Source organism: Peromyscus maniculatus, chromosome 21 (assembly GCF_049852395.1).
Source record: "Peromyscus maniculatus bairdii isolate BWxNUB_F1_BW_parent chromosome 21, HU_Pman_BW_mat_3.1, whole genome shotgun sequence".
NCBI lineage: Eukaryota > Metazoa > Chordata > Mammalia > Rodentia > Cricetidae > Peromyscus > Peromyscus maniculatus.
Window position 1 is genome coordinate 12,664,908 of NC_134872.1, and position 16,135 is coordinate 12,681,042.

The 16,135-nt window shown below is 40.2% G+C and overlaps 1 protein-coding gene across 1 annotated transcript in view; it reads right to left on the minus strand.

Annotated features, from left to right (window-relative positions):
* Window positions 1-10,174: 10,174 nt before the first annotated feature.
* LOC102910089 (solute carrier family 5 member 4) overlaps window positions 10,175-16,135 on the minus strand; it is a 48,100-nt gene continuing 42,139 nt past the window's right edge. Inside the window, exons 14-15 of the mRNA XM_076558620.1 lie at window positions 14,845-14,947; window positions 10,175-12,342 (exon numbers count right to left, since the gene is read on the minus strand). Of these exons, the coding sequence (XP_076414735.1) occupies window positions 12,128-12,342; window positions 14,845-14,947 (318 nt within the window). The 3' untranslated portion in view covers window positions 10,175-12,127. The remainder of the gene's footprint in view (window positions 12,343-14,844; window positions 14,948-16,135) is intronic.

Genomic DNA, 16,135 nt, shown 5'->3' on the forward strand with positions numbered 1-16,135 from the left:
TTCCTTTATAAGAGTTCCCGTGGTCATGGTGTCTCATCCCAACAATAAAATCCTTACTAAGACACATAGGATTACACACTACCTATTGCCTCATAACCTTTCTCAAAATTACCTATAAATTTACATTTTTTATTGTTTTGATGTTGAGTAAAATTTTGTTATAAAGTATACTACTGAAAGTACAGTGAATCTGTGTATACAGGTGGCACCTCATGCCAGGCATGGGGTGCACACCTTTACTCTCAACACTCAGGAGGCAGAGGCAAGTGGCTCTCACTGAGTTTGAGGCAAGCCTGGTCTACTTTCCGAGTTTCAGGCCAGCCAGAGCTGCATAGTGAGACCCTGTCTCAAAAATAAAACAAAAACAAAAAGCACTCAAATGCACATAGGACATGCACTCAGGTTGAGACACAACCATCTGCAAAGACTTAATGTCCTCCAGCACCCCTCAGGAATATCAGTGGAACCACATGTCATGGAGGAGGATGCCATCTGTAGCTGGAAGTTTTTCCAATCCCACAGCCATTCAGTCCCAGATAAACTCACAGAGGCTTATATCAATTACAAACTGTTTGGCCTGTAACTCAGACTTATCATTAACTAGCTCTTACAACTTAATTCAACCTATTTCTATTAATCTATGTTTTGCCATGTGGCTTCATGGTGTTCTATTACATCTTGCTCCCCCAGCAGCACTCAGTGTCTCCCCTGACTCTGCCTTCTTCTCCTTGTCTCTCTGCTTGAATTCCTTGCCTGGCTCTATTCTGCATTGCCATAGGCCATAGCAACTTCTTTATTAACCATGGTAGCAACATATATTCACAGTGTAAAGGAGGACCATTTCACAGCACTTCTTACTTTTTGTCTAATCAAAAAGGAAGGTTTTCATTTTAATGTAGTAAAATTACATATAACAAAACAGTTTTCAAGCAAGAATTATGATTACAATATTTAGTCTATTTGTAATTGTCAAAATTAAAATATTCTATCATTTATCTTTGTGAATCTAAAGTTTTATATCTAATTTACCTTTTATCATGATTAAGGAAACTATAATTATAACTACCTAGTCTTCAGCTCCATCAAAGACCCCGGAAGGGTATAATATTACCTAAGTAAATAGGAAGTGCATTATAAGCAACTTCCAAAGTTCTAGAAATGACAGAGACATCTGGCTGCCTGGACAGTCACCCAAAGTTCCTCCGCAACATTGGGGCATCCATCTTCAGCCTACAGGCCTACAATCTCTGGCATACTTTTCAGTGAAGCAGGAAATTTGAAGGACTGTCTTGCCTATTGACAAAGTTCATCATTTATTTTCTTCTGTGCCCTGCAGAATGTCTGACAGTATCTTCTGTGAAGCAAGAGCCTGAAGAACCATCTTGCCTTGTTCTGGCAAAGTTCAGTGGTCACTTTCCTATGGGTTCTGTATGTCCAGTTTATATAATATACTGTCAAGCAGTCCAGGCAAAAGTGGTTTCTTGCCCAAATGACTAACTTTTGCCACAAAGCAAACTCCATATGGAGGTTCTTTGATGCCCCTCATCTTCTCTGAAGTAGATTGGTGCTGCCAGGAGCAGACATGTCTCAATGTCCAGAAAAGTTCAGGTTCTTAAAACATTTTAAATGCCATATTCTGTAGATCTTTGAAGTGTTCGAAGATTACTTACCTAAGTGAAATATATCTATGTATACCTAGAAAACTTAACTAGCATGACTATAAATTTGATTATCATAGATGACTAATTAATTTTTTTTTTTTTTCGAGACAGGGTTTCTCTGTGTAGCTTTGCAACTTTCCTGGATCTCACTCTGTAGACCAGGCTGGCCTCAAACTCATAGAGATCCGCCTGACTCTGCCTCCCGAGTGCTGGGATTAAAGGCGTGCACCACCACCACCCGGATTTCTTAATGATACAGTACAATTTAAAATGAGTTGCATAAACATAGTACCTTAAACAAGAGTAGAAATATACATACAGTATAACAAAATTAACTTTAAATCAATAAACCAAAATCCATACTAATGTAAAAATAGGTAAGATTAATAGTTGTTTTTTGGATTAAAGTAGATTCAATCATTTCTTTTTTTTTTATTTTACAATACTATTCAGTTCTACATAATAGCCACAGATTCCCTTGTTCTCTCCCTTCCTGCCCCCTCCCCTTCCCCCCAGCACACCCCCCATTCCCACCTCCTCCAGATCAAGGTCTCCCCCGAGGACTGGGATCGACCTGATAGACTCAGTCCAGGCAAGTCCAGTCCCCTCCTCCCAGATTGAGCCAAGCGTCCCTGCATAAGTCCCAGGTTTCAGACAGCTAACTCATGCAACGAGCCCGGGAGCTGGTACCACTGCCTAGATGCCTCCCAAACAGATCAAGCCAATCGACTGTCTCACCTATTCAGAGGGCCTGATCCAGTTGGGGGCCCCTCAGCCTTTGGTTTATAGTTCATGTGTTTCCATTCATTTGGTTATTTGTCCCTGTGCTTTATCCAACCTTGGTTTCAACAATTCTCACTCATATAAACCCTCCTCTTTCTCACTAATTAGACTCCCAGTGCTCCACCAGGGGCCTAGCCGTGGATGTCTGCATCCAGATTCCTCAGTCCTTGGATGGGGTTTATGGCACAACTATTAGGGTGTTTGGCCATCCCATCACCAGAGTAGGTCAGTTTCGGCTGTCTCTCGACCATTGCCAGCAGTCTTTTGTGGGGGTATCTTTGTGGATTTCTGTGGGCCTCTTTAGCTCTTTGTTTCTTCCTTTTCTCATGTGGTCTTCATTTACCATGGTCTCCTATTCCTTGTTCTCCCTCTCTTTTCTTGAATCCAGCTAGGATTTCCCGCTCTCTTTCCCTCGACCCTCGCCCTTCATTGCTCCCACTCATGTCCAGGCTGTTCATGTAGATCTCGTCCATTTCTCCGTGTCTTTTTTGGGGTCCCGTTTTCCAGGTAGCCTCACTGGTGATGTGAGTAGCAGTCCAGTCATCCTTATTCCACATCTAGCATCTTCCTATGAGTGAGTACATACCATATTTGTCTTTCTGAGTCTGGGTTACCTCACTCAGGATGATTTTTTCTAGATCCATCCATTTGCCTGCAAACCTCATGATGTCATTGTTTTTCTCTGCTGAGTAGAATTCCATTGTGTATATGTGCCACAATTTATTTATCCATTCTTCATCTGAAGGGCATCTAGGTTGTTTCCAGGTTTTGGCTATTACAAACAATGCTGATATGAACATAGCTGAGCAAGTGCTCTTGTGGTATGATTCAATCATTTCTATATCTATCTATATCATTTCTGTATCTTCCTTTCTTTTTAGAATGAGATCCCTGAATCTAATTTCCTTTGTTCAGCTTTTTTTCTGACCATAATCCACAGCAACTTGTAACCAACTCCCTTAAACAAATGACAAATATCCATAATTTATTTTTGGAAATGTGGGCTTAGTTCTCTAGACTACTTCCTGCTGATTGGGAGCACTGTTAATCTTATGGGGACTCTGAGAAAATTTAGGATTATGATCAAGTCCTGACTGGAGTAGTCTATAAGGTAGGATCATCTCAGCCAGCAGCCCTGAAATCTTTCTGGATGCAGAACTCAGAGGAAATTACAACAGAGGTGCTCTGAAATGTTGGATCAAATGGGCCATTTATTCCCATTGGAGAATTGTTCAGGGGTTCTTCCTCAATCAAATCTGATTTTTCTTAATACAGAATGAATCCACAGCCTCTTATTTCCTGAAGAAATAAAAGCAGAACCTCTTTTCCAAAGCAACATATCCTTAGACCCAAATTTTGAAGTCACGATACCTTTAAAATATATATGTTGGTTTACTTTAGCAGCTTTTACAATCAAAAGTCTTTCTGCAGTTAGCTCATTAGCAGTCAAAAAATTCAAAGAAAGCAATAATATACATAATTGAGAGTCTCTGTGTATTTTCCAACTTTACATGGCTTATTTCTTTTATATTACTTTTACTGTCTCTTTAAAGTCTTTATTTTATATAACTGCTTATCCTTTTTCCCCTCTCTCTTTCAAGCCTACATATATTTTTATGCATACTGTAAACTGTTGTTTAGAGGCTTCTTCCATCTGAATCTGTTCTATTGTGTATCTGTAATCCTTTTCTGACCAGGAGAGTTTTTCAACTGTGAAGCTGAGAGTCTAGGACCATATCTGTGGCTATGGCTGCTGGCTCTGCCCTGTTCAGTTTCCCAACATAGCTGAGGTACATTTACTGCCAGCTCTGGGAGCCATGCAGTGGGTCTATGCTTCCATCAAGCAGGGTGTAGCCCAGAAACTTTATTTCATTTTATTTATTTAAACTGTACTAGCAAAAGTTAAATCCACCATGCATGATTTTGGCATGATTATAGTCGCATCTGCATCTGTGTCCACTAAGCCTTCATTTATGGAAGTCTGCTAAAATATTCATTTTATGTTGTTTTTTAAAATTTTTGATCCATCTATCAAAGCTGTTCTGTTATGCAGTGCAGTATGTTTTTTTTTTTTACATTAGGCACTAGATTATTCAATTGTCCTGGGAGGAGTTTCCTTCACGGTGACTGAAAATTACTGGACCATGTTCAGTTTTGGGGCTTGTGCAAGGCCCCACAAGGCACTTTCCCAATGGTAAATGGTTGCCTTGTATGTCTCTTGTTGATCTGCATTCATTGGTCCAATGTCAGCTTTGCCACATCTTCTGCATAATCAAGAAGGTTGGGGTTTCCTCTTTGGGTCATTTTTAGAAGAAACATTGCTTTTAGGAGTGCCCTGTGTACAATTTTTTCTAATATGGCCTGGTTTACCACAGTTAAAACATTTGGCACTTTGATGCCTCTTTATACCTTTGGAAATCACCTCTCCTATCCAAGCCTTATCACCATAGTTAAGAGACTCAACATTGATTGTGTGTTGGATTCATTTTTCTATGGGTACTGATCTGATCTTTAAAGATGTATCTATTTGCATTCTATATTAGCATTTTCAAAAGTCAAAGATTGAATTAGTATTCATCTAACTTCTTGATCTGATATTGCCTTGTTTGCAACTTTGGTCAATCTTTGTAAAAAATCAGTTCTTTTGACCTCTGTATGACCGTGGTATATAGCTCAGTTGGTTTCCCAATTGATTGTGCATCTGTATCAGCAAAGCAGCCCTTACCAAGAATTTGATCTTGGGAGATCTGAAAACCTCTAATCTTACCTTGCTGCTCAAGGGCCTTAGCTTCTTTCTATCAGCTTTTTCATTGTAATTGCAGGCTATAATCTAATACCACTGATATTAACTGATTCCAGTCATTTGGTGTGATCCTATTTCTAGAAGACCACGTATTTAACATCTGTTTCACATATGTTGAATGTATACCATAGACAACTACAGCTTCCTCGATATTCTTTAAATCTCTCATAAATATAGGCTCCCATTTTATTCTACATATTCTTCAGGATATTTATCAGTTGCTGGCTTTTCATAAACAGTAACAGGATATGTGGCAAGACTTGTGACTTTTGGTAAGCCATCTCTAACTCTGTAAGGCACTGGGAATGTTATAAACCCTCTAACCTCTTCCTTCTGAGTGTTAACACTTTTATTATCAGTTCTAACCGAGTACTGTAGAGCTTGAAATCGATTAACCACAGCTTTTTCTAAATTCTGTACCTCCTGTACTAAAAATGATTGCAGTGACTTCATGGAATCAAAAAAAATTTTTATGTTTATCACAAATATATGATTCCAAAGATTTTATTCTATTGATTAATGATGACCATTCCTCCTTTGAAATTATCTATATGGTATTAAGAATGCCTTGCAGACTTAACATTTTATCCAATAATTTTTCACATTTATTTTCAATAGAATTAAATCTGGTTATCCATATAGTATTAATGGTTTGAAGTTCATGTGGTAAATTAGCAGATTCCAAAGAATAAATCCTTTGATTTAAGTTCTCTTTACCATTTTGCAAAGTCTGTATGAGTCCTATTAATGTCTCATATTTGGTGCTGTTATTAAACCAGTTTTTTTAATGATATGATATGAATTACTATGCTAATCGCCATTATGGCAAAAATTGTATACATCCCAGGAAGGTTGTATATGTCTTGTAAAATTTCATTCATAGTATAAACAAAGGAGTTTTAAAATTTCTGAATGGTTATATTATCTGCCATGATCTAAGAAATACTTAAAATTTGCAAAGGAAAGAAAAGAAATTTATTAATCAGTTTAAGTGTAAAATTATCAAGTAATTAACCTCAGATAATATCCTTGAGAGATGGTGCTAAATGTCCTAGGTGTTCCAAGTGTCCTAAGTTCTTATTGAACAGGTAGGGAGAATGGCTGGTTTGTGTGATGATTTTTGGATGTAGTAGTGGTATTTGGCCAGTAGGTTGCAAGTGTGGCACCAAAGCAGGTCTGGTTTGTGCCATAATTTTTGGATGTAGTAACAATATTTGGCCAGCAGGTGTCACAGGTGTAGTGCCAAGACAGGTCCTGAAGCACTATACTTCTTTCTGGCTCAAGTTCTAAAGTTGTTTGACCTGTGAGCTTAAGCAACCACACCCGAGAGATTTGAAAAAAAGGAGCAGCCTGTTAGCAGCTCCTCCCACATGCAGCATGGTCCTTGGCGGGCAAGCGGAATGTACCAGCGACTCCCACAGCAGTCTCACAGCAGCCACTGGAGCCCGCTCAGAGCAGGCAAGGGCCAGCAGGAGGAATGCTGCTGATGTGCTCAGACTGCAGAGCAGGTGTGCTTTGCTGAGGGATCAGCGCAGCTCGTATCAGGTAGAAGGCTGTGATCTGATCTGGCTGCTACAGCCACAGAACTAGAAAGTCTCTTAGCATGGACATCTTTCTCTCTGACACAGTGCTCTACCTGCTGCTGAACATGCGTGCTTCTGGCAGTGGTTACAAGAACCACTGCCACATGTGCCGCCTGGCCGCATGAGCTGCCTGGCCTAAGGGTCTCTGCATGGCTGCTGTATGCAGATGGTCACCTGAGCAGGGGTCAGGCAGCTCCTGGGGGAGGGTTTTGAGCTGTGCTGCAGCCTCTGCAGGGCAGAGAAACTCACCAGCAGCCGCCCACCCCACTGGTATAGTGTTTGGTCATGCAAGGAGCATGTAGGGGCTCATGGGGCTCAGATTCAGGTGGTTGAGTACCCGATAATGTGAGAAATCCATGAGAGTCTGTTTAAGAAGTATTAGGGAATTTATTAGGATGTAAATTGAGGAAATGCACTCATGAATACAGAACCGAGTAAGCAGCTGAAGTCGTCCTCTGTTCTGACTGGGAGTGAATCCATCTGGCAGTGAATCCACCTGGCAGTCTGATCACACCAGGAAGCAGAAAGCAGGGGCCTCGTGACCCATCTCCCATTCTTTTTAAGAGTAATATACAATAGCAAGAAGCACCACTTTCTTTGGACAATCTAGCCAAAGGTCATGGGCAGAGCAAATACCACTACACCTATGCAACATCCTTCCTAATTGTAACATTCTTCCTGAATGTGCAGCATCCTTTCTGCCAGTGTGACATCCTTCCTGTCTGTGCAAGATATTTCCTACCTATACAACATCCTTTCTAGCTGTGCAACATCCTTCTGCCTATACAACATCGTCCCTAGCTGTGCAAAATCCTTCATACCTGTGCAACATTCTTCCTGCCTGTGCACCATCTTTCCTGCCTATTGAACATCCCTCCAGCCTGTGCAACATCCCTCCAGCCTGTGCAACATCCATCCTGCCTGTGCACCATCTTTCCTGCCTGTTGAACATCCCTCCAGCCTGTGCAACATCCTTCCTACCTGTGCAACATCCCTTCAGCCTGTGCAACATCCCTCCAGCCTGTGCAACATTTATCCTGCCTGTGCAACATCTTTCCTGCCTATGCACCATCCTTCCTGCCCCTACAACAACCTTCCTGCCTAAACAACATTGTCCCTACCTGTGAAACATCCTTCATACATATGCAACATCCTTCCTACTTGTGCAACATCCTTCCTGCCTATGCAATATCCTTCCTGCCCATGCAGCATCCTTCCTGCCTGTGCAATTCCTTCCTTCTTGAGCAACATCCTTCCTTCTTGAGCAACATCCCTCTGGCCTTTGCAACATCCTTCCTGCCTGTGCAACATCTTCCCTGCCTGTGAAGCATTCTTCCTACCTATGCAACATCCTTCCCACCTTTGTAAAATCCTTCCTGCCATTGCAACATCGTCCCTACTTGTGCAACATCTTTCATACCTGTGCAATATCCTTCCAACTTGTGCAACATCCTACCTGCCTGTGTAGAATCCTGTCTACCCATGCAACATCCTACTTGCCTGTGTGACGTCCTTTCTCCCCAAGCAACATCTTTCCTGCCTTTTCAACATCCTTCCTGACTGTGAAACATCCTTCCTGCCCATGCAACATCCTTTCTACCTGTTCAACATCCTTCATATCTATGCAACATTCTTTTTGCTTGTGCAACATCCTGCCCTTGAAACAACATCATCTCTACCTGTGCAACATCCTTAATACCTGTGCAACATCCTTCACCTGTACAACTTCCTTACTGCCTAAGCAACATCATTCCTGCCCGGGCAGCATCCTTCCTGCCTGTGTGATGTCCTTCCTTCCCAAGCATCAATCTTCCTGCCAGTGCAATATCCTTCCTGCCTGTGTGGCATCCTTCCTGACTGTGTGCTGTGGGATATCTTTCTGTATGCTGTGGGATATCTTTCTGTATGCTATGAATATATGGCTTCCACTGGATAATAAATAAAGCTGTTTTGGCTTATGGCAAAAAAGCTTACAGCCAGGCGGGAAATCCAAGAAGAAATAGAGAAGGGTGGAGTTGGCAGAGATGCCAGCTGCTGCCAAAGGAGCAACAAGATGCTATTAGACTGGTAATGCCACAGTCACATGGCAACATATAGATTAATAGGAATGGTTAGTTTAAGATGAGCTAGCTAGCTAAAAGCTGAAGCCATAGGCCATATAGTTTGCAATTAATATAAGCCTCTGAGAGATTACTTTATAAATGGCTGTAGGATTGTGGGTGGGAGAGATTCATCCAGATTGCTGGGCAAGACAGGACTGGAGAAACTTCCATCTATACCTGTACAACATCCTTCCTGTCTGTGCAACATCTGTCCTTCCTGGTCAACATCATACCTGCCGATACAACATCTTTCCTACCTGTGCAACATCCTTTTTTGCCTATGCAACATCCTTTCTACCTCTGCAACATCCTTCCAACCTGTGCAGCATCCTTCGTGCCTGTGGAGACTCCTTCATAACCCTTCTTGCCTATGCAACATCCTTCCTGCCTGTGCAACATCTTTCTTAGATGTGCAACATCCTTCCTGCCCAGGCAACAGGCTTCTGACCTGTTGAACATCCTTCCTGCCTGTGTAACATCCTTCCTGCCAGTACAGCATCCTTCCTGCCACTGCAGCATCCTTCCTGCCTGTGTAACATCCTTCCTGCCAGTACAGCATCCTTCCTGCCTGTACAACATCATTCCTGCCACTGCAGCATCCTTCCTGCCTGTGAAATATCCTTTCTGCCCATGTAACATCCTTCCTGCACATTAAGCATCTTTCCTGTATGTCCAATCTCTTTCCTGCCTGTGCGGCATCCTTTCTATCCATGCAACATTCTTCCTGTCTGTGCAGTATTCTTCCTGCCTGTGTAGCCTCCTTTCTGCCAGTGCAGCATCCTTCCTGCCCATGCAACATCCTTCCTGCCAGCCATGTTGAATCATGCCTAGTTCCTCACATGCTACATGCCATATCTTTTCTTCACATTTTCTTCTGCTCAAAGAATTAGTGAAGCCATTAAAAGCTTTTGTACTTTTAATTTCAACAGTAACTATTTGCTCAATTGATTTGCTTACACATTACATGTGTTCACATGTATGTACAAGCATTACCATATGTATACATGCATTATTTAGAGGTTTATTTCTTTGTGTATCTTTGTTGTCATCTTATTTTATCTATTAATTTACATATGTACCCACAATTCCCTATTTTCTTCACTATGTATTTTTTGCTGATGGCTTACTGATAGACAATATTTTACCTTCTCAAAACCAGTCTTTACTATTCCTGTTATACCAGGACACTGGTAGAAAAATCTGGGTTATTTTTTGGCATTGTTTGTAGGAACAACATCAATCTTGTGTTCTGGCTTTTTAAAAAATTTTATTTAAACAATATTAATAGTGTAATTTTATTGAAACAATACAAACAGTAGTATTAACATACCTTAATCATACAGTTACGTTAATTTTTACAAAGGCATGTTCTCCCATGGTGTGCAGCCCAATCAACACTTATAGCACTCCCTGCCCCCAACCCCAGAAAATCTTCATACTGCTTTTTGTCAATGTTCCTGAGGACAGACCTTCAACTGCTGTCATTTTAGGTTAGTTTTAACCCCCATATAACATAATAGAAATAGATGCATTTTTTCTTTAAGATAAGGGTTGTAATCCAACCATACTGGTTATTTTTATTACCTTCCAGGTATGTCACACTCTGTTGACTCAGCCACTTGCTGAGAACTGTTTAGTTCTGTTCTGCTTTCTTGGTGGGCTATTTAGAGTGTTGCTGCTGTGACTCACATCTCTAAGAAAGGTCCTAATAGTCTGCTCTCCTTTTTCTTTATGGCCAAGTGTAATCCCTTCTCTTAATGTGGGTCAGACTAAGGGATTTTTTCCAAAGGGAAGTATCTTAAGATACCACAAATAACACTGCAACAATAGTCTTTATATATAGATCCCCATGGATGGTTGTTTTCATAGAGGAGACAGACATGTTTGAATCACTGGGGCAAGGTTGCCTGGGGGCCCAGCCTCTGCTCCAGTGTGTCTGAGAAGCAGGGCATGAAGTCAAAGGCAATTACCTCATGGGTTTAGTGACCAGTGCCTCCCTTCTTCTTGTCTTTGTCTCCCTTTAGGAATGAGTGTCTATCCCATGCCTACCCCACCAGTGTGCTCTGGAAGTAGCATGTTTGGTTTCCCAGGATGACAGCAGGAGATGTTCTAGAATGAATTATGCCTTGAGTCTCATTCATATCTGATTTACAAGAGTTTTTTGACTCCTGAGTTTTTCTGCAAACATATTAATACCTTTGGTGTCACAATAATGAAATGGATATAATTTGAAGATAAGGTGTTGAAGAGAATTCTATAGTTGAATAGATCCTCCAGAGTTCATATGTTGAAATCTAATTCCTAACATCAATGCAGAGAGGAGGGACCTCTAGGGAGTGACCAATTCATGAGGGTTCTTCCCTCAGGAATTAATTAGTGTTATTACAGGAGTAGATTACCCATAAAAAGACAAATGTGGTCCCCTTCTCTTTCTATCACATATTCTCTTGACCAACCAACTTCTACCACAGAATGATGTAGCAAAAATGTCCTCTCCAGATTCCGCCTCTTAAATAGTGTCCTTCCATATCTGGAGAACTAAAAAAATCAAACAATAAAAAACCAAAATAAAACCAGGAAACCAACAATCCCCACTATTCATAATTCCTAATATTTCATATTTGTTACAGCAGCACAAAGATACTCTGTAGCAGGAGTGTTTTTCTAGGGGCTTGGGGATGGGAAAGTTGATGGTCAAAGGGTGATAATGTTTGGCTATAAGGTGAATATGTTATGGAGGTCTAATAATGCACAGCACTGTGCCTATGAATGATAATGTACTGTGTATTTCAAATTTGCTGAGAGCAGATAAGTGTATAATACAAAAGGGCAACTATGTTATGATGTGGATGTGCCAGTTGACTTGGTTCTGGTAATACTTCATAACTTACATATGAAATCATCACATTTTATTTCTTAAATCTATAAAATTTCACTTGATAATGATACTTCATAAAAGTAAAAAAAGGATTTTGGTCTCTTTGCCTACTTCACATACTTTCATGAAGTCACTTTAGTAGTTTTATAAATTATAAACTATTTACATGAAGGGACAACAAAAATTCAACTCTGATGTAGCCTTAGTAGATAAAATTACCAAATTGCTCATGTTCCTTTGCAGGATAGCAAACTTTAAAAGGAAAATGCATAAAATGATCCTTTGCTTAGCCAGTGTTGTTGTGACTGAGATAGAATTCAGGCAAAATAGCCATAGAAAAAAACTGCCACAGTCAGGAGGACAATGGCATTGACATTGACAACAGTCCTCCAGAAGGGCTCCTCTGATGTGTCTGTGAGTTTCTTCTTCAGGACTTCTTCCTCTTCTTTAGTCAGCTTGGGTCCTGTTTTTTGCAAACCACAGAATAAGTCATAAGTCTTCTTGAGACATCCACGAGGTTTCTCAGTTTGGTCTGGAACAAAGAAAGAAAAATATACTATCACCACAGGTGGGTAGAACATCTCATCAATGTGTAGAGAGGTCTGTAAACAGTGATTACAGTTTTTATAAGAGCCAGAAGAATCCTGAGAAAATATTTATAAATTTGACTATATAAAAACTGAAAAATATCCCCAAAATTAAATGTAAAATGTGGCAAAATGGGGGTAATATAGGGAGGGATTTGCATACAATACCATAGAGGCTTTTTTTTTTGCCTCAATATACAATGGGTTTCTGAAATTAAAAAAAAAGAGAAAGGCAAAGCCATTTAGAGATCCATTTAAACATACTATAGAGTTGATAAACAACTTAGAAGAAGAAAAATTATCTTAAGCTCACTGTAAAAATTAAAATTATATTACAATACCAGTTGTCACAATTGGCAAACATTCCAATAACATGCTTCATGAAAATATCCTAGGGAGTCTTTGTGACAATATCCTAGGAGCTGGTGGATGTAAAGAAAGCTGAGGCATCTCTTCTGCTATGGGTGTATGCTGTGGGATGTTCTGTATGGCAAATGTGTTGCTCTGATTGGTCAATAAATAAAACACTGATTGGCCAGTGGCTAGGCAGAAAGTATAGGAGAAAAGAAAGAACAGGAAGGCAGAAGGAGTCACTGCCAGCCCCTGCCAGGACAAGCAGCATATGAAGATGCTGGTAAGCCACAAGCCACGTGGCAAGGTATAGATTTATGGAAATGGATTAATGTAAGCTATAAGAACAGTTAGCAAGAAGCCTGCCACAGCCATACAGTTTGTAAGCAATATAAGTCTCTGTGTTTACTTGGTTGGGTCTGAGCGGCTGTGGGACTGGTGGGTGAGAGAGATTTGTCCTGACTGTGGGCAAGGCAGGAAAACTCTAGCTACAGGTGTACTGGCGTGAATACTAAGAAATGAGGTTGAGGCTAGATACTTAATCACAAGATATGAAGATGGAGAAGTTAGCAAGTAACTTAATGTCATCTCAGCACTTGGCAGGTAGTAAGTACCATGGATGGACAGAAAGATGCACATGTAGGTGTGGGGATGCATAGATGTCATATCTAGCATGTTACCTTCCTTATTGTGCCAGTGAGATTTGAATGTTTTAGTTTGTTATAAAAACAACAACTTCTTGAGAATTGGATAACTGCAGAAGCCAGATTAAGTGTAGATATCATCCCTCATCAAAGAAGCATGTCTCCACAGTATGTGAAGTCATAACAGAAAAGTACAACCTGACACAATGCAGAGGTAAAGCCAAGTTCCAGTGGATATATCTACATCACAGCTACTGCATCTATGACTCAGGGAACATCTTGGAAGAGGAGTCACAAAGATTGTAAGAGCCAGAACACCAGAAAACCTGCTATGAAACATACTTTCACAGAAATGGATCTGTCTTAGTTAGGGTTTCTATTGCTGTGATGAAACACTATGACCAAAAAGGAAGTTGGGGAGGAAAGGGTTTATATTTCATTATACTTCCAGGTAATAGCCCACCATTGAAGGAAGTCAAGACAGGAACTCAAGCAGAGAAGGGACCTGGAGGCAGGAGCTGATGCAGAGGTCCTGGAGGGGTGCTACTTACTGGCTTGCTCTCTCTGGCTTGCTCAGCCTGCTTTCTTATAAAATCCAGGACCACCAGCTCAGGGATGGCCCCACCCACCATAGGCTGGGTCCTCCCCAGTCAATCACTAATTAAGAAAATGCCTTAGAGCTGAATCTTATGGAAGCATTTTCTCAATCAAGGTTCCATCCTTTCAGATAACTTCAGCATGTATCAAGTTGACATAAAACTAGCCAGCACAGGCTTTATAAACAAGACAAGAACAATGACAATATTAATAGACTTGTTAACATAGAAAGGGGGAAATTTTCTCCTAGGCAAAACAAAACAAAACAAAACAAAACAAAAACAAACAAACAAAAACCTACAGGCAACTAATGACTGCCAAGAATGGGAGAATTAACTTCTCCTAGGCATGAGAGCCCTGTAACTGGTTATGCAACACAAAGCTGTCAGCCCTGAAACCATATACATACAAGAGACACAGAATCAGCAGGCTGTATTTATATAGTTGTGAATACACATACATATATGTAACAATATTAATTAAAGAATAAGAAGCTATAATTCTTGGGAGAAGTTAGAGGGAGGGGGGTTTGGAGGGGTAAGGATGAGCAAGAGTATGAGGGAAGTGATGTAATTATATTTTGATTAAAAATATACATAAAAATCCCCGCCGGGCGGTGGTGGTGCACGCCTTTAATCCCAGCACTCGGGAGGCAGAGGCAGGCGGATCTCTGTGAGTTCGAGGCCAGCCTGGTCTCCAACATGAGTTCCAGGAAAGGCACAAAGCTACACAGATAAACCCTGTCTCGTAAAACCAAATAAATAAATAAATAAATAAATAAATAAATAAATAAATAAATAAATAAAATCCCCAGTAAGCCACACCATGAAAACCAATGCATAAGTGAGACGTTACCCTCTTCAGTCACATCATCAGCTCCTTCCTCCCCTTTATCTTCTGCATCTAAATCGATTCTTTCCTCCTCACTGTTCCGAAGAGTCCAGCACAGGCGATACAGCTGAGAGGAGACCACAGAGAGCGTTAGCAAAAGGCGCATGTTTGCAAACACTGAACAACAGTCTCAGTTTTGTACAATTAAAAAAATCAGACTGCATGAAAAAGAATAATGGATTCTAATGAAAGGTGCTCCTGCCCTATCACACTCTCCAAAACACATGAACCATTTAAAGTCATTTCTGTTTTTAATTATTTGGGAAGGAAACATTTAAAAATTCAAAATTTCTAAAACTCTTACTTTGGGCTTTTATACTTTCAGAAAAGTAGGACATTGACCTGGACTATTACACCTTGGCTTCACTCATTGTCCTTATTGTCTACTGTTAGTAGTAACTTCATTGTTATTTCATTGTCCTTATTGTCTGTCAATAGTAACTTCATGGTTATTCCATTGTCCTTACTGTTTAACTGTGAAGAATAACTTCATTGTTATTGTCCTTCTGTTTTTCAATAATAACTTCATTGTCCTTATTGTTTAACTGTGAACAGTAACTTCATTGTTATTTCATTGTCCTTATTGTCTAATTATTAATAATAACTTCATTGTCGTTTTTCAGTCTAGCTAGAGATTGCTCTTTGCATTTAATTTTTTGTTGTTGTTGGTATTTGTTCTTGTTGTTGTTATATATGTTCTCATTGTAGCCCAGGTTGAACTTGTACTTGCTATGCAGCTGAGGCTGTCCTTGAACTTCTGATCTTTCTGCCTCCACCTCCCAGGTGCTGGTGCACCATCATTTCTAGCTTACAGGAATGATGTAGCTCAACACATAATAATTATACATATTTATGTGGCAGAGAGCACTAATTTGACATATATATATGCAATATGTGTTTATCAAATCAAGGAAATCATCATTTCCATTTCCTTCACATTCCTTTTGTGAATGTGTTGAAAGCCATCAACCCCCTTTCCTCCATTTCTTTATAAGCTACAGAACAGATTTCTGTGAAGTATCATCACCTCTCTGTTCTGTAGAATGCCAGGAGTTATTTCTCCAGCACAGTCTATGTTGGAAACTGTTATCTGACCTTCCTCCCTCCTGTTACGCTTCCTATTCTGTGATGACTGGGGGTTGCCATTGTCACTCGACATATTGTAAGTTCTGTTTCTACATCCATTCTATTTAGACAGCTATCTGTGTTCAGTTCTTGAATTTCAAATGTAATCACACATCCCTTTCCCAATCCA